General features: G+C 44.2%; 1 protein-coding gene across 1 annotated transcript in view; it reads left to right on the forward strand.

The window, feature by feature from the left end:
- The first annotated feature begins 762 nt into the window (after window positions 1-762).
- adamts3 (ADAM metallopeptidase with thrombospondin type 1 motif, 3) overlaps window positions 763-25776 on the forward strand; it is a 109579-nt gene continuing 84565 nt past the window's right edge. The window contains exons 1-4 of the mRNA XM_028413576.1: window positions 763-829; window positions 1159-1183; window positions 5675-6114; window positions 25106-25262. Coding sequence (XP_028269377.1) covers window positions 770-829; window positions 1159-1183; window positions 5675-6114; window positions 25106-25262 — 682 coding nt within the window. The 5' untranslated portion in view covers window positions 763-769. The remainder of the gene's footprint in view (window positions 830-1158; window positions 1184-5674; window positions 6115-25105; window positions 25263-25776) is intronic.

The raw sequence follows: 25776 nt of genomic DNA on the forward strand, positions 1-25776 counted from the left end.
CAATCAATTATGCAGACAAAATTAAACATTTCTGGCATTCTGGACAACATACGCTATAAAGATGATAAAAGTGAATAAACATAAAGATTAATAAAACAATGAACAGTGCCTCTAGGGCCCAGAGAGAATTGAGTATGTTCCAGCAGCGGTTCTGTCGTTGTCATATTGTGTGAGTTTAATTATCTGCTGTGAACAAAGCTTATTTCAAACAGGACTGCTGTAAACATATAAATGACTTAAAAAAATCAATAAACAAGCACCTGCCTCTGCGCATGCTCAGTTACACTTACACTGGGTTACATATCATAATATTTAGTTGTTGAGTCATGTCGGTGCTGCTGTCCCGTCCTGAGCTGAGGGTTAAGGAGGAGGGGGCTTCCTCCTCTTCTTCCTCCTCCTCCTCCTCCTCCTCCATGTGTTCAGGCTGGAGGAAAGGGCAGCGTGACGTCACGCAGGGCTGGTCTTGCCGTTTATTAGCCAGAGGAGCCAAGTGCCAGGTTGCAAGAGCCTCACACTGCAGCTCTGTCCGGCCCGCGGCAGAGGGGTGTCCTCCTGACTGCACCAAAAACTTTCTAGAAACTCAGTCAACAGAAGCAAACACTGACTGACTGACACAGTGTCGCAACCCGCCTCACTCCTGCTCTAATGAAACAGACGCACACCCACTGTGAAAAGTTCTGAATGAGCCGCTCCAGACTTTTTTTTTCTGCTTTATTTTAATTTGACGTTGGGATAAAGTTTTTTTTTTTTTCCTCACTTAAGACTCGTGATGGCTGTCCTGTCACTAGCTTTACTGCTTGTAGGATTTGTACTGACTTCAGCTGACAAGGTAAGTGTCCGCAGCGCTTCGCCTCGCTTTGCGCCGACGTGTGCGCACTTTTTTAGCCCGTTAGTAGTAAAAAAAAAAAAAAAGAGTCCAGCTGGAAAGCGGAGCTCCAAACTTTGGGCTACCTGTGAACGCGCACGCTGCTTCCTCTGTCAGAGACATGCTGAGCGTGCACACGCGTGACTTTAGCCTGTTATATAAGACATGTGGGACAGAGACACTTTGGTTTAAAGACTTTATGAGCTGCACGGTGGAGCGCTGCTGCTGCTGGACATCTCACAGTCACGTCCCCGCCTTTAACAAGCCTCTCTCTCTCTCTCTCTCTCTTGCAGGCTGGTGAAGACGCAGACAGAGAGGGTGAGTCCTGCTTCATTTGTCCACATCCTGTTTTAATAATCGCATCTAAGCTGAGAGCTTCTCCTCCAGCCATTGAAGGAAACTCATGAGGACAACTTGGTGCTCTGAGATCAAAGTGGGAGGGGAGTGTGTGTGTGATACGCACCCTCCCCTACACACACAGACCTCCAACACACACACACACACACACACACACCAGATATTACATGAGCTAACTGCTTCAAGGGCTTTGTTATACAGGAAGCAGAATTCCTCCTCTGAATCCTTCACATCTGTTACCCATTCTGAGGTTTAGGAACAAGTCAGCTGCAACAGTGTCCACGTAGGATCATTTTACGCCCGCCGTTATCTTCCCGAGACACCTCAAGGGCCCTCGCAGGGCACACACACACACACACACACACACACACACACACGACATGTGGCTGTGGTTTGGTGGATGTCCATTGACACTGTTGGCTCTTGTAGAGCAGCTCCTTCACCCTGTATGAGTGACTTTGGTTTGGATTTGAACACAATCAAGCAAACTGTGAGAATCTTCTCTGCCTGGTCAGTTAGGTTGTCTCTGTGTTTGAGGTGGAGCAGCCAAGGAGCTGATACTTTTTAGTGGCTCTTTCTTACAACAAAGTGAACCAAGCTGGTGATGATGTGCCCCAAATCTTCCTGCAGTGTTTGGGTGGCGTGCATGAGGCTTGATTCTGCAGCACTCCCATGGGGGGTGCAAACTTTCAGCTCATGCAAATATGTGTGTATTCTGCACTGACAACACAAGAGGTAGAATTGTGTCACATATCTGAGCCAAAAACAAGGTAGCGTGCATCTTTATCACACACACAGGTGGTATTAGCTGCAGCTATCAGTGGTTGTCCTCTAACTGTCAGGTTGGTGGTTGGATCTCTGGCCATAGATGTGTCCATGGGCTAAGTAGCTTCCATGTGTGCACAGATGTGTGCATATGAGGCAGTGTTAGGTGTTTTGAGTACCTTCGAGTATGTGGAAAGGTGTTGTGATGCACACAGCGCAGCAGCTCAGAAGCATGTTTGTCTTCTGAGCTGGCCGCAGGTGTAGTCATGATGCCAGATTGACTGCTGTGTGAAAGTGTAATCCAGCATAGCGAGAGCTCCATTAAAAATAATTGACAGAGGCATACCTCTGATTGTGTGGCAACATTACACCAGCTTACTGTGAAGCTGAGAGTGAGCGATGCCGGAAGACGAGAGAGTCTTCCGAGTGGCTCTGAGGCTGAGACGTTTAGATGCAGGCAGTTAGAGTCAGGCTCTGGCTCGGTTTCCTTCTCTGGAGCCGTCGACCATGGAGGGAGAAAACTGAACCCCACAGTTGTACATATTAAAGGGAGAGAACTGTATCACAATTGATTTATCAGTAGATGAGCGAGCCAGGATGAGCTCAGGTCCGTACGTCTTTGTGACAAATGTACGCCTGTGACGTCTTTATAACTCTTCACTGCATTTGAAACTGTATTGTTAGCACTTTCCAAGAACAAGTTCTCTTCCCTAAATGAATGTTTTTATGAAAATAGAGAGTTCTATCCCTCTGAAGGTTCTTATTAAACACATCATTCATGTGGACACTTGTGCAGTTTATGTGTCAGCTGCATCTGTTTATGTGTTTAAGCAGCAGAAGCAGCCCTGCTGGTGTTACCCTGCAGTATTTCTGCAGGTTTAGTAGCACAGGCTCTTCAGCAGTTTATAACCCTCACAATAAACGCCACGATTTGATGTCAGGCCCTCACAATGAGAGATCAAGAGTGTCACTGGAAAGCTGCCATTTTGTGGCAATACACGACAATCATGCAGATTGAACAATTTCTCTGCGTACCCTCCACGGTGACACGTGTGAACGTGTAGCTGGGGATGACACGTTTATGTTTGTCTGTGCATCGGTCTCTGCAGTAACAATCCACAAGCTCGGCTGAAAATACAATTAGATACAATTAATACAATTCGTCTCGTAGCAAAACATTCAGGGAAAGTTTTACACTCATACGTCACCATATGGTGGCGCTGTTTGTACCAAAAAGCAATCACTTGTTCATCATTCTGTGGCCTAAATATATTGGAGGAAATATCTCTAAACAATCAAACTAATTGACTAATTAAATCAGCGACGTGCAGCTTCCACTCAGCTGTTGAAGCCGTGTGTGCGCGCTCTGTGGATCACACTTCATGTGTAACCTCGCCTTTTCCCTGTGAGGGCAGACATCACTCATGGAGGACACTGGGCATGTTTTTAAATGAGCTTTTTTTATGACACTGTTATGGATGACCTTTTAAAATAATGTGACTGAGGCCTGTGTCACCACAGACTGATGGTAATTGGGCAGCAGTGGCTCAGTGGTAGAGCAGGGTTGTCCAATAACCGGAAGGTTGGTGGTTTTCCAACTTCTTCTTCTCCCTCCTCCTCTTTGCTCTTCCTCCTTTCTTCTTCTGCCTCCCCTCATCCACCTTTGCCTCCTTCTGCTTCTATCTCCTTCTCTTCATCGTTCTTTGCCCAATTCTTCCTCCTCCTCTTCCTCTTGTTCTTATTCTTTTCTTCAGTTTATAATTTCATACTTGATATACACTAATGTCTAAAAGTTTGGGGTCACCCAGGCCAGTTTTAGAGCTTTTCTTATCAGCACCACAGTTTTCAGCTGTGTTAACATAATTGCACAAGGGTTTTTCTCATCATCAATTAGCCTTTTAACATGATTAGCGAACACAATGTAGCATTAGAACACAGGAGTGATGGTTGCTGGAAATGGGCCTCTGTACACCTTTGTAGATATTCCATTAACAATCCGATGTTTCCAGCTAGAACGGTAATTTACCACATTAACAATGTCTAGACTGGATGTTTGGTTACTTAATGTTATCTTCATTCAGAAAAACAGTGTTTTTTTTGTTTGTTTTTTAAATTCAGGACATTTCTAACTGACCCCAAACATTTGAGCGGTAGTGTATACTCCTCCTCCTCCTCCTCCTCCTCCTCCTCCATGGATGTGTTTTAATATTTGCGGCTCACTTCAGTGAATCTGAGGCACATTTCCACCATGCTGCACTTTAAGCTTTTTATTAAAAGTAAATGTTCCAGTGAATGTCAAGACTCTCAGAAAATATTCAGGTTTCATAACCTTCATTCTTAAATCAAGCACACTGCAAATGAATTTTGATTCAAATATACTCCAAATGTGTCTGGATTAGAATAAAACCCATAAATCTGTATGAGCTCTATGAACACAACAAGGTGAGGACTCAAGAAACCGACCACAGACAGCTTCAAAATGGGGGTTTACAGATGTTTATGCCCGGGTTTGTCAAGGCACACCTGTGGTGTGGGTCTAGATAAAGGAGGCCATGCAGAAATCTCCTCGTTTCCTCCTGCCGAGGCAGGAGTAGACGTTCTTCAGATTAGACTGGGGTCTCTGGAGGATTAAGCGGTGAAAGCTTTAGCTGTTCAAATACACACTAATGAACTAATTCTCTGCCCCTTCTGGCGACTTGTGGCTCTCTTAACTTTTCCCCCTTTTTTTAAAGATACAGTTTTATTGCTAAAAGCGGAGAAAGGTGTAATACTGTGTCTAAACTTACATCAGTCACACGCATGTAGCACAAACTGTAAGACTTTGTGTAAAATTACATCAGTCCTTCATGTGTGATAGAGGCGGTTCAGGTTATAAAGTTAACTCTGTTCTGTTTCTGTATGAAGGGACATGATGTAACTGTGAGGTCTTTGCGTCGTATAAAGGGCCTTTAGATGTTTTTTAAAAAACCAGACATGTGACACGTGCAGGTTGCATTGGCTGCGGAGCAATGGCAGATGTGTTCAGTCAGTGTGATCAGGCTGCGTAAATTCATCAGAGTCGTCATCATTTGGCTGCATGAAACTTTTTTTTGCTCCTCACATGGCACACATGGTTTGAAAGCATGTAATTTTTTCAGACATGTAATTTGAGTTTCACTATCGACACCTGTTTCAATGTCTTCTAGTCAAAACCTACAAGATAATTACAAGGTTTCAATATTCATGTTACATTTTTTCCAATCCCAAAAAAATGTTGAATGCAGTCACTTACTGCACTCAAACCCAGCCTGGGTGGAATTTTCCCCGCAGTGAGTGAGTGAGTGACCCACAGATTCCCACAAATTAGCCAAAGAAAGGCTGTTAATGCGACGCTGACATTGAGAACCTGCTGTTATTCTAATTTCAAGCCAGGAACTTTCTACAGAGCAATGTCATAACTCAACCACTCACTGTGTTGTTATACCAGATATGTGTGAGCAAACACTCCATGATGGTGTGAATGCAGGGGTGTGAGGAGTGTCACAACGGCAGTGCACTGTCTGGATGTCTGAGAAGCCTCCACACTGTTAATAACACAGCCCCAGCTAACTTTGTCACTTGTTACTTAAAGAATCAGCAGGTTGGATTTAGAGGAGCTATGACTATGACTAGTTAAAGTGATTATGTTGTGTTGACTTTGTCTTGCAGACCAGCTGAGGAGCCGGCTGAAGGAGTACGGCCTGGTCACTCCCTTCAGCACCGACTCTCACGGACACTTCCTGTCACACCTGCTCTCGGCCACTCACAAGCAGCGCGTCAAGAGGGAGGTCTTTTCTTCCGCTGAATCCGATCAGAAACTTTTCTTCAACATCACCGCCTTTGGGAAGGAGTTCCACCTCCGCCTGCGGCCAAATAACAGGCTGGTGGCGCCGGGCGCGATGGTGGAGTGGCACGACGAGGTCCAAGGATTTGCAAACATCAGCGATGGCGCTGCTAACGATTCCAGCGTGGCCGTCGACCCGGCTGAACACGCCAACGGGACAGAGAGGATACTGCGCCGTGACCTGCTAAAGACTGACTGCACTTTTATTGGTGACATCACAGACGTCCCCGGGGCCTCCGTTGCCATTAACAACTGTGACGGTCTGGTAAGTCTTCCTCAGTCATAAAGTCCCTTTCTTTTCCTCACAAACGTGCCGTGACCTTATCAACTGACACTGAGGGATTTTAGGTGTCCGTAACTCCTGAGTTCAGCCTTTCTTTACGTCAGCACTCAGCATTTTTACAGCACATTGTTCTCTGAGATATTCTTCAGGCGGCCAGACGGAATAGCTTTTTGTGCTGGAGTTTGTCACGGGTGACTGGTCATCCATTGCGGCCACAAACCGAACGGATTTTCCTCCCAAACTCTTCCCAACATAAAATACGTCTTCCCTTTGTGTGCTTCACAAAAAAGTGTGCAGTCCTATCCCCCCCATAAAACACTCGAACGGTAATTGGGAAATGACCTGAGCCCAAATCTCTTGGAGTCAGCCAGCGAAGCATCTCTGCATTTAAGGAAGGGATCAGTTGTGCAGGTCCCTTCAGCTGAGGTTGAAATACTGCAGAGATCTGAAAGGCAGCACAAAGGACGCACACACTGTAACTTCAAATGTCCCGATAAGGTGAAGCTGGTGTTATTTTTGAGAAAAATTCCATTTAAAGACTTCAAACTGCTTCTGTGAATGCTGATGGCTTCCACACACCGACACTGAGATTTTCTCTGTGGTGTCAGATGCAGCATTGCCAGCAGCTAAACGAAATGAGCACAATGCATATTGCTAATGTTGTGACCATCATGATGCATTATGGGATACATCGAGGGCAGTATATAGGGTCGGAAAATTCTCACCACGCATTCAGACACCACCACAAAATGATATATTCAGACACAGGTTGGTGAGAACGGTTGGGATGTTGATCAGCATGTTGGCGGCGTTCGTCCTCCTCAGCAGCCTGTTTTTGCTGTTGTAATGTTGAGTTCAGTGTAATAGTGTTACTCATTGTAGTTACTCGGTTTTTTCTCCTCTGAAAAAACAAGCTCAGACAGGAGAGTTTCCTACATTTAGAAACACTTGGGATTGTGCCAGCAACAGTATCATTTAAGCATGAAACAGCATGAACGTTTACAAAAGAACCAGTTTAACATTACATCCACATTCCTAGTCTGTGTTGCTAGTCATAAGCTGCCCTGTGTTGCTAATGAAGCTGACTTAATTTCCCCCAGTAACTCAGGATGAGCTGCTTTGTTGGAGTTGAACCCTGCAGCCATCAGTTTAAGGGGGACATTTTCACCAACCCTTAACTGAACCTAGTGTTTACGGTAACTGAGACCCAGTCAAAAATAGTGCATTGTCTAAATAAGGTAGTATAATTCTAGCAAAAATAAGTGTGTGAAAGATCTATTGTTATGTTATTATTATTAAGTACAGCACAGAAGTTAAATTGCATCTGTGGTAATCCTCTGCACTGTGCCGTGTGTTAGCTTGGTGCTAATTAGCTCATTATAGCTTGCCAACAAAGGTGGTAAACATTAAACCTACATGGCATTTAGCTTAAAGCACCAGTTTGACTAATTACATAGCTGTTAGCATGGCCAGGTGTTCAGCACGGAGCCTCACCTGGCAGCATGATAAAGTCACTGTGGAGTTACATGATAATTCAGCAAGTGACGTTTCAATCTGGATTTATTTGCCCTCTGTGCAGTTTAACGTCTGTCTCTAAACTGTGACAGATTACATGCACATAAACGAAATATATATTTACTCAAAGCTGGCTGTTCCGTCATTGTTGCATATCAGTGACGTGACCTCCAGGATCATTTAAAAGCTTGACACATGGATGTGATGATGCCAACCAGGGAGCCTCCAGGACTGAAATCACGGTGAGACAGTAAAGCGTGATGTCTTTATACGACAGTCAGTCAGTCAGTATGATTCAATTCTGGGAGGATGGCCCCAAAGGCGCTCTGCAGGGGTCCACTTTCTTCTCCGCACATTGCAGCCTGTAACAAGCCTTGTAACAAGCCAGCATATGTAGCAAGAGGATCTCACAGGCAGGCGTGGGAGTGTGGGGGCTGACGTGGAGGCTGGATGGCCCGGCAGACCTGTGCGTCATTTTGACATGCTGCTTTTTTTTTTTAAGGCGGTGGGAGGAGAGTTGAGAGAAAAAGTGACTTCTGAGGAAAAACTCAAATTTATTCACAGGAAGAAGTTTTTTTTTTTTTTTTTAATGAATCTTGTTAACCGGTGTGTATGTCAGCTGAGCAACATACAGTCAGAATGCAGAATTTAGTGTTTTTTATTGCATTTTATTTATATGCACAGTTTATTTTGAGTGAATTTTTGTTTGAGGCATAGAATTAAGTGATGAAATACCAGCATTTTAAGCTAAGACTTGTATTTTCTGACTGAAGCACGCGTCACACATGATGCATGATGTCAACGCTTCCTCACGATTTTTGATGAGTTTATTAGTTTGACATTTTTAAAGCATACACCCATGAGGGAAATCTGCAATTTACTGGGGTCTCAACATGATCTTTGAAATGAAACATCATGCATGTTTTTATGTGAGCGCATGTTGCTATCGGGTTGAATTAGAAGTTGTGGATTTGAGCTCCACAGGATATTCAGATCACCTCTCACTTTGAAAATGAAATAGCACAGTTTCTCACTTCTGCTGCCACAATCTAAAATTAAATCTAAAACTGGCTCTAAAGTGTTCTGGACCTGACCATAAGTGTATGAATAATAATATTTCTGTGAAGCCGAAGGCGTGGAGAGGAGGAGAAAGGAAGGGAAGAAGGACAGTGACGGCAGTCACAATGTAAACGAAGGATGATAAATGGAGCCCTTCCTGTTTTTACTGGTAAACAGACCATCTGCAGCAGTGACCTTCAACAAAAGATGGCCCTAAAACAATGGTTGTGAGTGGATTATTATTCCTTCTGTCTTGCTTTCTGTATTAATTGTGCATAATTTTGGCTACACTTTCCAAGAAGCCACCAACCCCAGAGACAGAATGATGAAATCACAGACGAGCTCAGATAAAGCAGGCAGGCCTCTCTTGATAAAAGTTTCTCCAGTCATCAGAATGACTCACATCGTTTCTGCTCTACAGTAGAGTCCATGAAAAGACCAACGATGAAAAGACTAAGAAACATTGCTTTCACAGTACAGACGGAGTCGGCTGGGATTAGCTGTGATCATGATGATCACTGAAGAGCAGGGGGTGGGGGTGTGTGTGTGTATATATATATATATATATATATATATATATATATATATATATATATATATATATATATATATATATATATATATATATATATATATATATATATATATATATAGGTGTGTGTGTGTATAATGGGCCATCTGTGAGGCATTTCTCATGTAATATGAAGGCTCAAATCATCTCATTTCCACCTCCAGGAGTCTCAGCTTCGCCTTTTGAGAGTGTTCAATTTCCAGAGAGTGAAGCAGGATTCTCAGCAACACTCCCAGGACAGTAATGAATCACACAGCGTATGAATTTCTGCCTCATGTTCCCAGCACACACAGCACACACAGCACACAGTCCTTCTGTACTGTCGGGTCAAAAAAAAGAACTTTAAATCCTACTTCCTGTTTGTATAAGAATACATATCTATAATAAGGCTATTGTGCTCACATAGGAAATCAAGGGCACAGCCAGAGGTGCTGTTATCAGTGCTTTCCTGCTCGCTGTTTACTTGTTTAGAACAAACGAACAGGGCAGTAAGAAAATGTCAAGTTTGCCATCATGATTGCATTTCTTGGAAGCCAGACATCTTCTAGCAGTCAGAGAATTCTCAGAGCGTTGGACACGTTCTCACACTCATCACTTGTTGAACGGTGGCCAAAGATGGCTGCAAAGATGTTTGGGGAATAGTTACACAGGAGGCTGGGAGGTGGTGTAGGTGCTGTTACATTTTTACATTGAAGTTTTATTTTTTACTCCTACTTGGAGTTTGTTCTCGCAGTTTTAAAGTTTATTAGCTCCATTGGGCTGGCTTTAAAGGAAGGGTTCCATGCCTGGGTTCTTGCCATTGTTGGCACGAGCAGGTTATTATCATCATCTGTGCTTCCATTGTTTTGGATGTTGTTTTGAGTCAATGGTTTTTTTTTATTTAAACTTCTCTATTGTAGTAATAGTAGTTTTAACCAAGAGACTATGAAAAGAACGTTTTGGGATTCCTGTTGTCATTTTCTTCGACGGTCCTGCTGCATAAACTTTAGCTTCTTTAACCAGGATGTCAGGACAAAAAAGAAAAAAACACACTATACCAAAATACCAGCCTCATTATTTCTGAAGTGAACAACCACAGATCTCTGCATGAAGTCCAAAATATAAAATCCAAAAATAGCAGAACTCTTGTGTCGCACATGTTCTCTGAGATAATGCCAGTCTGACCTTTAAATCCGTCCGTTGCTCTGCGGGATCTGGCCATTTCCTTTGATTAGAGCAGAAGGAAGCTGTTCATCATTTAGATGCACTCCTTCTTCTTTGAGCCGGTTGTAGTGGAACCTTGTGGATTTGGGTCCAGAGGGGGAGGTGGGGTGGCGAAGAGTTTTGCTTTGTAAATACTGCTGTATAGAGGATGTCATTTTAAAGCTTCAGCCGCCGTCAATGGTCGTCCTCTTTGTCCAGGGACGGCTCTTGTCTGTGATGTCACACCTGAGTAGCGTCCTATCAGTGGTCACAAAAGTGAAAGAAGTTGATTGATGCTTGAACGCACATTGATCGCATAAAAACTGAAACTGTGATGGAGCCATTTGGAAGAATCCTCCACGACATGAAACACACAGTTCTGAGGAGCCTTTTTTATGTGAGAGGCTCCAACCATGGTCGCGCTGGCAGCGTCTGAGACCAAGGTCAAGGTTGGAACTGCAGTTTTTTTTTTAACCCTTCTTCAGTGGCTTTGTTTCTCAGCCCCAGAGCCTGCATGCACAGCTCAGGATGTTTCATGGGATTATCTTCACAGACACAATGCCTCAAAGATAGATTATGACTAAACATTTTGTGATGATTGCCCGTTAAGCCAATTTAAAAGCATAAACCCTGGTGTCCACATTTTTAAGACTGCTGTTGGCACCTCAGGCTGTCCGCCCTGTGACCACTTGATGTGTTTTGGTGCTTTTTCTTCCACGTTTTTGCCTCACAGGAGGACGCCTCACTGATGTCGACTGTCATTATCACAAACTCACATACTGTAAATGCTACACGTGTCTTCTTTGTGCTGCAATGCAGACCGCGATCGATCCATTGATCCTCCTCATGTTCTTTGCAGTCTAAATGCAAAGCATGCAGGGCTGCATATCTGGAGATCAAACACCCTCCAAACCGGTGCTTTCTGATGAAAAAGCCTGTCGTCGAGGGCCAGTGCTCTTTGATCTCAAGTGGCAGCCCTGGCCCTCACTAGGTGTGTGTTTTACTGTTCCTTAATTATAGCCAGGCTGCTGTCTGGAAGTCTTTACTGCCGCAGGCAGGCAGGCAGGCAGCCTGGCAGCTAAATGCTTATGAGGCAGATACTTCCTATGCTTCAGCAGCAGCAGCAGCAGCAGCAATGTGGGGGTGAAGTGAGGGTGACGTTCTCTGGCCTGTGTGGGAGACAGCCTTCATGTTGACTGCATGTCAGGAACTATAGGGAGAACTGTTCCTTATAGAAAAAGAAAGAAACCCGTCCGTGCTGCATTCTTCTGGCTCCTTTTGTTTAAGTCACTCTGTAGAAATCAGGACATCTGTCAGCAGAAATGGAAAGTATTTAAAATGTAATTTGTGTGATCAGCTGCAGGGCATTGTTTGCTTTGAATGAACACTTCTGGAGAGTCGAACCCCCAACTCTGGTTAGATGCACTTCCTGAAGGCTTCTGTTAGTTAATTTGCCATCTCAGAGTGGGGTGATACACATGAAGAAAGAAAAATGTGCAAACTGGAAATGGAGTTTAGTGGGTAATATCCGTCTGATAGCTTTGCTGCGCTGCCCCCTCTTACTCTGGTTCCGTTCTGATGGTAACTGTAACACTACTACACGCTACACTACTAAAGCGAAGGGTGTTGTGCTCATTGCAGTCTGCAGCCTCACCACTAGATTTTACAACAGGACCTTTAAAGTTAAATTACTTGCTGAGCTGTTTGCTTGCTAAGGCTGGGGGCACACTGCACGACTTTCCCAGTCTTAACAGCTTTTGAAAAGACCGAGAGGACACACTGACAGACTGGCTTCAGCGGAGTTTTGTATGATGCTGAAGGTCACATGCTTAACAGCTGCTCCTGATGAGGGAGCACAGAGGATTTATCAGACCACCTGAAGCCATCTGAACAGAGCAAACTCTCACAATGGTGACAGTTTACAAAAAAAACATGGCAGCTAGTGGCAGTAATGCATCAATGTGTTGTTAGCAGACCACCAACCAATTCAAAGAAGAAGTAAACAAACATGGATGATAATCAGCCCGCTGCTGCTGCTGCTACTTCCCGGCGGTTTCTGGCGGTGTCTCCCATGTCCTGGCTTCTGTTTTTCATTGGCTGCCAACATGTGTTTGCAGTCAGGTCGGTGATCAGTTCACACCCAACAAGCAGTTTTGTGTCTTCACCCCCTTCACACGCTAACAGATATTAGTGCCGACTACACGACGACTGTCCCCAGCTAGTGTGGACTGGTGCAGACTAGGGACAGGGAATCCTGGGTAAAATTGGGCAAAAACATCTTCCCAACAAAGTAGACCTGTACCTGTTTCATTCAATCACTTCTGTTGTGGTAGGTTTTGTCACTTTTACTTGAATCCGTGCATAATAGGAAGAAGATCAGGACTGGCAGGTTTAGCTCTAACTTGTGGCATCTTGAAGTTAAAATCTGTTTTGAACTTGATGTTTGGAGGACTAAAGTGTCTGCCGGGAGTTTTTCACAGTTTGTTATCATATCACACGCTCTTGTAGTGCAGAAAACATTTTTAAAGGATGTATCTGTGTACTCTGCTGTTATTTGCGTCCCTCCTTCTGAGTATAAGACTAATACTTGGCTGTTTTTGCTCTTTTTCTTGTGGTCCATAAATTCCCTGTAGAAAACATCTGGCCTCTTCAGACACTCACTGATCCCTGGCTTGTCTGTAACTGTGTTTACAGCCTCTTCACTGTGAGCAGCTCTCTTTGCAGCCCAAACATTGAGGCAGAAGTTTGATCAACTCAATGAAACTCAATAAGAGGAGTGTTTATTCATCAGTGAGCCTTTTAAATATCGACCACTTTAAGGAGCAGCATTGTTTTATTCAAATCTGTCAGTGCAGCCCATGTCTAGATAAAAACAGAGCAGTGTGGTGAAGGAAATTAAGTCTCCTCTGAGATATGATTCTGAAAGCTTTGATAAAATATTAACATGGCAATTATTTGTTGCTTTTAATCACTGCCTTTGGTTTATCTTTGATATTTAAATAAAGGAAAAACTCTGCTTAGATATGTCTTGAAAGCTTGAGAGGTGAGTCTCCCCAGCAGCAGACCTCTCCTGGTTCTGAGGAACACTGCTGCCTTGTGCAGCTCAGCAGCTCTTTTTGGCACTCTTTGATATGTTGTGGTTAATGTGTGGACCTTTTTCACGAAGATTGATTAGACTGATGGCCAGATAAGGCCGCACTCATCCTCTGCACTTTGTCCTGTGTGTAAAGATCAAAGAGCTGCAGGGAAGCAGAAGTCTGTCTTTTCAACCTTTTCTGTGCAAATATGGGCTCCATTTGCATCTGTTTATGATGATATAATGACAGTGTTTGATCCTGGAAACACACCTGGACGGTCGCTCCATAAGTACAGTATGTCAGGGCATGAACAGAGAGCAGAAGAAGAAGGGAAGTATTTGTCTTTTTTCTTCTTGTTCACATGAATGAAACATGCAGAGGAGAGTAAACAAGGAAGGAATGCGCCTGACTGACCTCGACATGTCAGCAGAGGCTGTATACTGTATCATTTCCACCCCCCCCCCCCCCCACCCCTCTGATTTCATGTATGCTTGTGTGCTCGCTGGGTTCCCTTGTCACAGAGTTGATGCTTCACATCCTGCAGCTATTTCATTGTGAAACGTTGCCCTGAAAGGCAACCAGCTTCTCATGTCTGTGTGTTTATGGACTGCAGGACATAGTCCCCCTCTTTGGCTCTGTGTTTCGTCCAGCTTCATGATGGATGAAGTGATTCAGCTGCTTCTGAAACTGACTTTAGATGAGGACCTCCCTCACACAGCTAAGTGACATTAACAAGGAAGGAGCTGAAGGCCTCAACAACATTCAGACTTCATTTTCTTCTCAGGCCTGAACAGATTGAAGACTCTTAATGTTTCCTCCAGGATGTGACCCACATCTGACTCCAGTGTTTACTCTCAGCCATGTTGAAATGAAGCATTCAGTGTGTTGTTAGCTGTGCTGGTAATGGGGCTATAGGGATAAGTCATATGGTGTTTGCAGAGGATGGAGGATGGACTCCTTGTTTATGCAGCGAGGTCGCTGTCTAGAGGAAATGACAGCTATCGCAGGGATTCACACAGACATATGGCTGTGTTCAGTTTAGCTGTCATGCTCAAGATCATGGATTGATTATCACAATAGAAAAAATTCAAAAAGCTCAGGTTCTCAATAAAAACGACATTTGTACAAGATAATTACGGAAGCCCTGAAAAGGTTGCCCAACCACATCTGACTTCAGTATTGTGTGTCTGTAGGAAAATCCATAATGCACCACATCAGTACAGTGTAGTTCTGTTCAGATTGTTAGAGCTGTCAGTGTTGTTTTGTAGGAGCCAACAAGGAACCTTTTATTCAATTCAATTCAATTCAGTTTTATTTATATAGCGTATATTACAATCAGACATTGTCTCAAAGCGCTTCACAGGAACCCCCCTAAGAGCACTGTGGCAAGGAAAAACTCCCTTTAAGAGGAAGAAACCTTGAGCAGGACCCGTCAACTTAAGGGGGAACCAGTCCTGCTGCTAGTCAGAGAGGATGAGGGAGAGAGAGAGAGAGAGAGAGAGAGAGGAGAGAGAGAGAGAGAGGATGAAGGAGAGAGAGGAGAGAGAGAGAGAGAGAGAGAGGAGCAAACATGATACAGTACAGAGCAAACATGACAGCAAGATGAAACAGTGATTATATTGTAATAGATATCTATGTATATCGTTAGTCCATAAGTAGGAATAGTAATTTGGTAGCAAAGATGAGCAGCAGGGGCTAGTGAAGTCGATGAGCACAGGAGAGATCAGGGGCCAGACTGCAGGTCAGTATGCAGGTCTGAGACCTGCAAAGAGAGAGAGAGTGAGAGCGAGGCACAGAACTACGAGGAAGACAGTAAACACAGATTAGATTATGAGAGTATATTACCAGTATGAGCCAGACTAAGGAGAGTAGAGGAGAGGTCAGAGGGTGAGGGGGAAACTGCTCAATGGGTCATGTTTGTACCCCCCGACAACGTAGGCCTAGAGAGAGGTCAGGGGCCGGACGGCAGGTCAGCATGGTCAACATGGGTGCTGAGACCTGTAAAGAGACACAGAGAGAGCGAGGCACAGAACTACGAGGAAGACAGTAAACACAGATTATGAGACGATATTACCCAGTATATGCCAGACTAAGGAGAGTGGAGGAGAGGTCAGAGGGTGAGTTGGAAACTGCTCAGAGGATCGTGTTTGTGCCCCCCGACAACGTAGGGCAAGAGAGACTTCACGGGCCGGACTGCAGGTCAGCATGCAGGTCTTGAGACCAGTGTGAGCCAGACTAAGGAGAGAAAAGGAGAGGTTAGAGGGTGAGAGGGAAACTGCTCAGTGGATCATGTTTGTGCCCCCCGACAACGTAGGCCTAGAGCAGCATAGCTGTGCTACACACTAGGTCTAAGGCTAACTGTACGCCTTACTAAACAGAAAAGTTTTAAGTGTAGTCTTAAAGGTGGAGGCAGTGTCTGCCTCTCTGACCCAGATTGGTAACTGGTTCCATAATAGCGGTGCCTGATAGCTGAAAGCTCGCCCTCCCATTCTACTTTTATGAATCCTAGGAACTACAAGTAAACCTGCACTCAGAGATCTGAGTGTCCTATATGTTATGTATCTGTGAGCAGAGCGACTCATTATCAGTGATGAGTACAAGCTTTATTTTTGAAATTTCTTGAAATGAAATTTCAAGAAATTTCATTCAGAGGCCTCTCTGCGTTCCCTCAGGCTTGGAGTCAGGGACGGCATCCAACAAAACCTCAACAATTCACCTTCTGATTGATCCCAGCAGCTCAGTTTAAGATGGTTACTGCTGGTCATAACATTTTGTGAGGCTGTGTAGCTGCTCCCCTGTTACATTCTATGTATCAGAGCTAGAAATGCCCTTTTTTTACCATGAAGGAAACATTATAAGCTTTCAGTCAACTTTTAGTGGCATCTTTAAATGTATACTGAATTTGTGCAGTGATGAAGATGGTTAAACGATCCTTAATGTTCTTTCCCTCAGACATCTTTGTTTACAGGTTATTAGTCTGAATATGGATCTCATTATTTACTGTAAGGTATTAAACTGTGATCACGCCAGCTGTTCTGCACCACACTGCACCAACTGCTATAATGCAGTGGAAATCAGCTTCCTGGTGTCAGGTCATGAGTAGCTCCCCCAGTAAAATAAGGCCCCGTTCACACTGGAGAAAGTCATTCCAGCTAGAGTAGGATTGAGCCCAGACAGCCTTTAAGCTGGTGCGTTCAGACCTATTTTCAAATCTGGCTAGCACACACTTGTGTCCGCACTCAATCCGGCTTCATCAGCATGTTTGCTGTCCTCCAAACCACTAGGTGGCGCCTCGTAATATACAGAGTCCATTCAGGCCGCGGTAGGACCACGTGTGCGCATGCGTCATGCGGTTTTTTTGTCCCGTGTCGCGCCCCGTGAACCGGAAGTAGCACATCGCTAACCGGAAGTAGCATGTCGCTAGCCGGATTCGCTCACCACATTTGCGTTCACATTTGAGCCAATCCGGCTAGATCCACCTCTCATGGGTGGATCTAGCCGGATTGAAATCAAACTGGATACAGCCGGATTCGAGGTGTTCACACTCTGAAAAAAACACATCTGGATTGATCAGGATGCGGCCGAATCCTGCTTAAGCCACAGATTTTTCCCCAGTGTGAACGGGGTATAAGGCAGTACTGATCAGGAATGCTCAGTAGAGTTATGTGCAATAATCTCACAGCACATTTCATATCAGGTTGGCGGTCTGAGGAATGAAAGCTGTTGAACACAACACAGGAGACACTCACAGGGGAGGCAGGCTGTACGGGAGCCAAACTATGTAATTATCAATGACTCTGAAGGCACAAAGGCACGACTGGAAATGGATTGAATGTGACATTAGCTTTCATCGTCGTCACACTCTGCTGAAGGTGACTCATGTGGGTTTCTCCCATTCCTGATGATTATTTAACATCTGTGGTCCATGCCATACATGAGAGGAGATGGGAGGTAAAAGCTGAACCCATGGATTCTTAGCTGGAGAATGAATATGCTGTGAAGGACCAGCTTTTATTTCAGCATGACAAACAAATTGTAAGCTGCCTGGAAATGCCTCAAAGCAAGCATGAAATACTGTTTTAGCCTCACTCGTTTGTTTCCATGAAGCAGGGCAGCTGGAACAGAAACCACGTCTCTATTTCTCCATATTGCGTGAAGGAGAATTTTTCTCTTTCTTTCTCAGCAGAGCTTTGGCAGACGGGCTGACCGACCGTCTGACAGATACAGACCGACAGAGCTGACCTGAGAGCAGCACCGGCTGGATGTCAGACTGTTGATATTAACCTGTGCCTCGCCAGCGGCTCGGTAAAACTTGGCCACCTCCTAAAGTGTGTCATGTTGCATAATCGCTTCTGCCAGCCAAAAAAAAAAGAAAAAGGGGGTGAGACGCTGCTGTGTCTGTGGTGTGCGAGGCTCTGTGAGTAAACACACTGCTGACCTGAAGCATCAGTTAGAGTGTCCTTTCAGAGCAGAAACCGAAACGTGCTCCTCCTCCTCCAGCTCCTCCAGCGAGAAGTCGCCTTCAGAGGAAACACTCCACAATGCTGAGATTCATGAAGGGTGACAAAATGAACAAATAAGATATGCTAATGTTTTGCTAAGAGCTACCAGTGTGCAGTGGCCTAAACTTTTGGCCTCAGAGCCATAAGAGAGCATTCTGGACATGCAGCGCTCCTGACAGATCTGGAGCTGCCATGAAGGGGGAAAAAAAAAGCAAAGAAAATATCCTTTTTGATTAGAAAGAGAAAGTGAGCCAGTTCCTCTTTGCAGTGAACTGCACAAGAGTTTTATTCACTAATAGTTCTTAATGTCCCTTGTTGACTCAGCCAAGGCTTGTTGCAGAGGCTTGACCCCAGAGCTGTTTGGGTATATGGTTTGAGGTGCAGGGCAGGGAGGCACAGCCAGGCTATTTCTCCTCAGCTGTGGAAGGGCTGAGTTCAGCGTGTGTGTGCTGCTGCCGGGATGCTTTTATTGATATTTATGTGTTTAAACATTTTTAATCATGACCTATATAAACCTAAGAGGAGCCCACATTTTCTGTTGTCGTTTCAGACAGACATTGAGAGCCTTTCAGCAGTGTGAGGTTTTATTTTAGGTCCCAGCGCCTCCTCAAAGCCATCGGTAAATGTTTGCTCTGATTGGCCGAGCAGTACAAAAAGGCAGAAATAAAATCAGCTCTTATATTGTTTCTCACAGTGACGCCTCGTTCACTTGTCCCCGTCCCACCAAAAACTCTCTTTTTATTTATATTTTCTGAGGTTGTGTAACTTTAAAATCTTTAGAAGTTGTATTTTCTCAGATGCACATCTGAAATATTTTCTATTTATTTTATCTTATCCATGTTCAAAAATACTTTCTGTTCCTTTCTGCTCCAATGCATTGAACCCCCTGCTTCAGAGGGAATGAAGGTGTGCATTTTTTCCACTTTAAAGGCCGGGGATGAAAATGGCAGGTAATGATGACGAAGGTTTGCTCACATTTTTAAAAAGCAAACACACCTTTGAACAACACCGAGGGTGAAAGGTGGCAGTGTCCTGGCTGAATTCAGACCTTTTTTCAGCGCTTTTTTTTTTTTTTTAAAGCAAAAGTCCGTTCATACCGACCTCTTTAAGAAGTTTAGACTGAAAGAGACTGTTTCTGAAAAACTGGAGCCCTTCAGCTGAATCCCATATGTTTTCTTTGGCAGAGCAGTGCTGTCTGCTTGGCCGGGGCTGATGTTGGGGATATTAAACTGATGGAACACAGGACTCTTGATCCCCCCCCACCTCCTCCATTTTTTTTTTTTGAGGGTTGTGTTTAGCTCTGAGCTGCCTGAGTCTATATGTCAGTCACCTGCCATTGTCTCCTCTGAAAACCAACACGCCGCTGCTCGTCAAGTCACAGAAATTATTGGATTGACGCAAGATAATCTTTTTCTTAGAGACACACTTTGATGCTACAGAGGTGAAGCAATGATTGATGATCTTTATCTTCATCTTTACTCCTTTGGGTGCAGCCTTCACAGCACTGTATCTCTGTGATGATCTTTGTGAGTTTGATCATCACCTTCAGAGCAGCAACCCTCAACCATCCTCTCCAGGAAAATATGGCAGATATTTTGGATCTCTGGCTTAGAGCAGCTTAAAGAGCAGCTCATGGTGTCGAAAAACGACGTATAAACTTTTTAAATGACTTATAAATAAACAAAGCAAACCTGTATATTCAGTAAAATAACATTTCGAGTCATTTAGTGAAGGCTTTTTTGTGGTATGACAAAAGGTAAACACTGAATCTAACATCAGGAATAGGGATCGTAACAGCAGCACTGCAGACAGGGGAAATTAAAATGCTTCTTCATATGACTGACCGCAGCCGTGTAATTACAATCCTGCAGGTCTGCAGCGAGAACACACACATAAGGAGAGCGTGAAATTATGATGAAAACCTCCGAGGAGTGTTCTCGGCCACAAAGGTCCAGCCGTCAGAAAACATGATTGCAGTTCTTCTCTCTCGATCCATGTTCCTGCTCTCTGACGTGCATTATAACCACTCAAAGAGTTGACCTGCATATAATGAGGTGAATGATGTGTAACACACAGAGCACCGAATGTTACATTTTTCCCTTTAGAGAGAGCATTGTCCGCGCCATAACGGCGTGTAGCTCTTATGTGACATTTCTGACTTGACATTTTTTAATTGATTTCCAGTGCGGCGTTAAATTCCCGTCTTTAAAATCCGATCGCAGCCTCCACCAGAGATGCAACAACTTAATTGATCAGTCAATCAACAGAAAGTTAATCAGCCGTGGAAAAATGTCTGAAAACTGCAGCTTTTCAAATGTTTGTCTCCACTACTCACGCCTCAATTGCTGAGAGCTCGGCACATCCTTTGGCACACAGGTTACCTACAGAGACAGGAGAGGGGGGTTTGATTTGTTAGGACGCCGTGACAGTTTCTGTTAGATTACTATATAACACGCTGCTGTCTGTTTCTAAACCAGAGAAATCATCAGTATTGATTTCAGTCTTTTTGTGCTGTGCAGTGGTTGCATACTGATCTAAGGAGTAACTGTAATTAAGTGCAAGCGTGGGTATGTAAATGTGGAAAGAGCCTTGACAGCCTTCACACAGCCTCCTGTCGACATCACACGGCGGAGCGGCTTTAGTCAATATTCAAATGTCAGGTCGGTCTCATTATGTTTACTCTTGCGAGACGTCGCTTTTTATTGTTGCCGTTGCTGTATCTTAACCAGAAGGTGGCATTTTCAGTTGTGGGGATATTTAATAGCATTGGTGGGATATGTACATGGCACCACTGGATAGAGTTACAGCTTTAATCCAATTATCTTTCCGTCCGTTTGTTTGCTGCAGGATCCCAGGATGCACCGGCCGAGCTGCTTTATTAGGCATGCATCCTAATTTATTACCAGCGCGGGAGTAGAGAGATTCAGATCTGGAGTCTTCTTCTTCTTCTGCCTCTCAGTTTGAATGACATGCCTCTGCTTGACTGATCCTAAATTGAAGCACCAAACTAGTTTTAGGAGGATCTTAGTGGCGTCTGAGCCCATTAAATCGGAAAACGTTCCTCAACTGTTGCCTACATGAATATGAATCCATTTTATTTTATTTTTATGTCACCAGGCTCGGTTGCTGTCAATATGGCACTTTCTTTTTATGAATTTGTTTAGATATGAGTCAATCAGTGTGTTCAGCAGGGTAAATAAAGGAAGTAATAATAAGTGACAGGGGTTACGGTGTAATACCAGGAATAATTCATGGTGGATAATCCGCTGACATTGTGTCTGAATGCTGCTGCCTGGGAAGAATCAGTAATTGGTTCATTGCTAGGCAAACTGCAGTACAGCCCAATAATGTATGCTGACAGGGAATATTAAGAATCTCTGTGCCTGCAGGTGTAAGATAAATGCAAACAATAACTTTCCTCATATGAACTTCTGCAAAAATATGTTTGTGGCATTTCTGAAAATGCAGTCTGATGCTGTAATTCACACCTTTTCGTTACTTTTTATTTTAATCTCTTACCTGACTCCACTGTGTTTCTTGGCAGTAGGTGCTGCCGTCTTTGATAAGGCAGAGATCACTGGCTCTCTGTTGTTTATTCCTCTTTTGCACAGCATCCATACATGTCCAGATCACAGCTGTGTATGTGTATATATATATGTATGAATGTGTATATGTATATATGTATATGTATATATGTATATGTATATATGTATATGTATATATATATATGTGTATATATATGTATATGTATATATATATACATATATATATATATATATATATATATGTATATGTATATATATATATGTATATATATGTATGGGTTTTCTGTGACTAAACTGCATTGTGTAATGTCTGCCTGGTTACTCAGTTACCTGCAGATGTGCAGAGATTTTAATATAGCCACATGTATGTCTGCATAGATAAACTGGAAACAGACTCTCCTTGGTAATGTGTGTAAATCAAAACTCACCCTTTCATTGCTTCAAAGGGTTTTCAATGCATCGTCCCACACAGGCTGCTTTGTTAAATCATGGAGAGCCGAACCATAAAATCTGAACTTAAAGGTACCCCGTGGAGTTTTTGTTGCATTTTGGCTTTGGTAACATGTTGTTTACTTACTGCATGAGCATGTGGGTGAAATGATGCATATTCACATTTCTCCAGCGAGCCGTCACCTGCCTCAGCTGTAAGAGCAGACAGAATCACAGGGCTTCCCCTCGCCCTCATATATGATGCACAGTCCACCAGAAAACAGAACCTATCCACCCACCCATCCATTTTCTCCCACTTATCGGGGGGTGGGGGTGGGTTGCAGGGGCGGCAGTCTAGCAGAGAGTTATAATCCCTCCTAGTTGGACTCCAGAGAGCATCCTAAACAGATGCATGATCCACCTCCACTAGCTGGAGGAGCAGCGACTCTACACTGAGCTCGAACTCCTCCAGGATGACCGAGCTCCTCACCCTATATCTATGGAAGAGAGCAGCCACCCCCTGAGGGGGAGGCTCACTTTGGCTCGGTTCTTTCTTCACCACAACAGACCAGAGTAGAGCCCTCATTACTGCTGAGGGCGTCCCATCCATCCTTTTCCCTGGTTTGTGAACGAGACCCCAGAATACATAAAATCCTCCACTTGAGGCATTAACTCGTCCCCAATCCAGAGAGGGCATTCCACCCTGTTCCAGTTTAGGAGCATGGGCTCCAATTTAGAAGTGCTGATTCTCATCCAGCTGCAAACTGCTGCAGCGGGAGCTGGAGGCCTTAGCTCGATGAGGACAGTAGGGTCCTAAACCAGGCCCCTTCCACCCCTTAGCTGTGCTGAGAAATTCTGTTCATAATCTTTATGTGATATTTACACAATTCAGCTAAATATTCTGCACTTGTTAGGACTAATAGAGAGTCATGATCATGTGGCCAGCAGTCATGTGATAAAAATTCAGTGAGTATCTGTCTGATCTGCAGGCGTTCCATAGAGGTGCTGCTGGTCTTTTACATGGAAATGTGTGACAAAGGTGTTTTTTTTAAAGAGCTACTAGTACACAGGATGTGCCTCTGGCAGCAGTTTGGTTTACTATTTAGCACCTAACAGTGTTTCTATCCCCTGACAATAGCTGTCAGGAGAGGTTGAAGGTAAAAAAAAGGATACAATTCCGACATACAGACTTACATTGCCTGTGACACCCAGTGATGAGTGCGTTATGTAGGCACAAAGCCAACGTGTCCCCTCAGCAGGTGCACTCTTAACCCAAACTACTCAAAGCTATTTGAAGCTATTTGAAGCTAATTGTGGCTTTTTAGAGCTTTAGAGCATTTATATACTTGTAACACTTGAAGCTATACTTCACACTTTCGGTTGCAAAGCTGATGAACGAGCCTCGCTTGCTACCGGGAGCAGCCATGGGTTCAGTCTTGGCATCAGTGTGTGGAGAGGCCAGAGATCAAATCTGCTCGTCCAGCTGTGTCAGGTGCCAGGGTGCAACTAAATGAGTCGCATAATATGATTGGAGTGTGAACAACAGTTTGACCGTGCAGTCATAAGTAAATTAAGCAAGTGTTCTCATCGTTTTCATCCCAGGCACCTTTTAGGGATGTAACATCTCATGTTCATGCCCCGGAGGAGAAGTGATGCCAAGTGACAGGTGTCCAGCTGAAGTGAAGTTGTTGACGTGTCACACATGCCGGCTTCATAACCTGGTTAGGATGTTTTGGCAGGACATGACACAGCATTGTGGCGTTACTGCACTGATTTTTGGGATAATTCTATCTCATCTCTGCAGGGTGTCATGTAGATGCCAGATGTATTAATTTGATTGTGCTGGCAGACTCTTCATTCACACACAGCAGCACACTTCAGAGCACAAACACTCACATTGTTTATTGATGGCAGCAGGGACTCAGAGTCACACAGTCATATGTAAACTCAAAGTTAAAGTGGAGTGTGGAGGTGATGGAGGAGGGGGGCGGGGGCTGCGCCAGGCAGGGACTGTGGGACCTGGAAATGAGTTCAGTTGGTTGCAGAGCACCATATGTGCTGTTGAAGAGGCCAGAGCGAGTTGCAGCAGAGGACGGAGACTTGGAATAAACTCTTCCTGTATGTGAGAGGTGCCTCTGTCGACATGCAGGTGCACAGAAACGACTTTTCTCTTTCTGCTGAGGTTGCCTAGTCTCTGAAGAAAGAACGTGGCTGCTGAACAGGAAATCACTCATGTTCGTCACGTCTCCCCGGATGCAGCTGTTTGCAGTTTGTTTGGAACATATTTTTAAGTCTGAAGCTCAATTAGGCTTGTGAATTGCATGTTTGACACTTGTGAAGGGCACAATCTAAAAATGATAAGGGGAATATGCAGAGAAATGAAGAATGCTTTACAAAGAGAACACTATGAACCAAATGTGTGTTTACTTTATGACGCAGCCGTTCCCGGCCCACATGTGTGTGTGACACCTGCTCCAGCTCATCATTTGGATTTGATGAGTTGTACATTCACTTTGTCGCTACATTATTGTGTTAGACGAACGCGGTGACATTTTTATATCCGCCATAACCTACAGGCATGACCGGCTTGTTATTGCTAGAAATCTGGGGGTGGCAGATAGCCATCACAAAGCAATTTTGTGCCAATGTGACATTAATAGTGTGGAGCTCTCTGATCGGCGGCTTGGGTCACCAGGTGATAATTGCAAACGGATAAGAAGTGAGCAGAAAACAATCACAACAACAAAACATGTAACAGCAAGACCTCCCTTCATTTATAGCAGTCAATCAAGAACACGCTGTTTCTCCTAATAAAATACTTCTGTAGTGCATCTTATATATTTATGCATGTTGAAGGATGTTACTGTGTCATTTTCCGAGATAAATAAATCGCATTTCTCCCAGATGTTGCACTTCACATTGCAATTTCCAAGATGCATCTGCACTCTGGCTGTGTAAAGCAGTTGTGATGTCATCTTATCAGCCTCATCATTAATCAAGTTAAATACATTGTGGGTGATTAATGCAGCAAATGAAGCTGTCTCTTTGTGTAATATAAGATCAAGTCACTGACGGCCTCGGGTTGTGTTGCAGGCTGGGATGATCCGCACCGACTCGGACGAGTACTTCATCGAGCCGCTGGAGAAAGGCACGCAGGACCTGGAGGACCAGGGCAGAGTGCATGTGGTCTACCGCCGGTCGGCTCTGCTGCAGGACTCCTCTGACATCTCGGCGGACTTCCAGCGGCACGGTAGGACACAGAAACCATGGCTGCTGCAGCTGGTGTCGGGGGTCGTGATTCTTTACTGAGTTAAAGTTAAAATGTCAGGCTAATGTGGCACCACCACATGCTACAAATAAGTATACTGGGGCATATGAAGTCAGAGAATTTAAATGGTTTAGACTTAGACTTGGACTCTGGATTGGGGCCTGACTTTGGTTTCCTTTCTGCTGTCTGCATGTTACTGTGTTTACTGCCCCCACCCAGGTCCAGATTAATCCAAGTATGGGCAAATAGGTGAAGGTAAGGGTGGGCGGCCAACTGTTGGGTGGTGCCAACTTGTCAATCAAGTGTACACACCCCTAATTATTCAATAGGCTCTACGTAGTTTTCTTTATAAGATTCTCTGTCCAGAGATGGTTTTGCATGATCTGCTTTCTGACACAGATGTTCTGCATCTTTATGTGCATAATCCATCACCTCCGTCCACCAACTTGTCTTTGTCAGACAAATATTGAACGTCTCTTTGCAGCGTTGTGACATT

This window comes from Parambassis ranga, chromosome 9 (genome assembly GCF_900634625.1).
Source record: "Parambassis ranga chromosome 9, fParRan2.1, whole genome shotgun sequence".
In the NCBI taxonomy this organism is placed as follows: domain Eukaryota; kingdom Metazoa; phylum Chordata; class Actinopteri; family Ambassidae; genus Parambassis; species Parambassis ranga.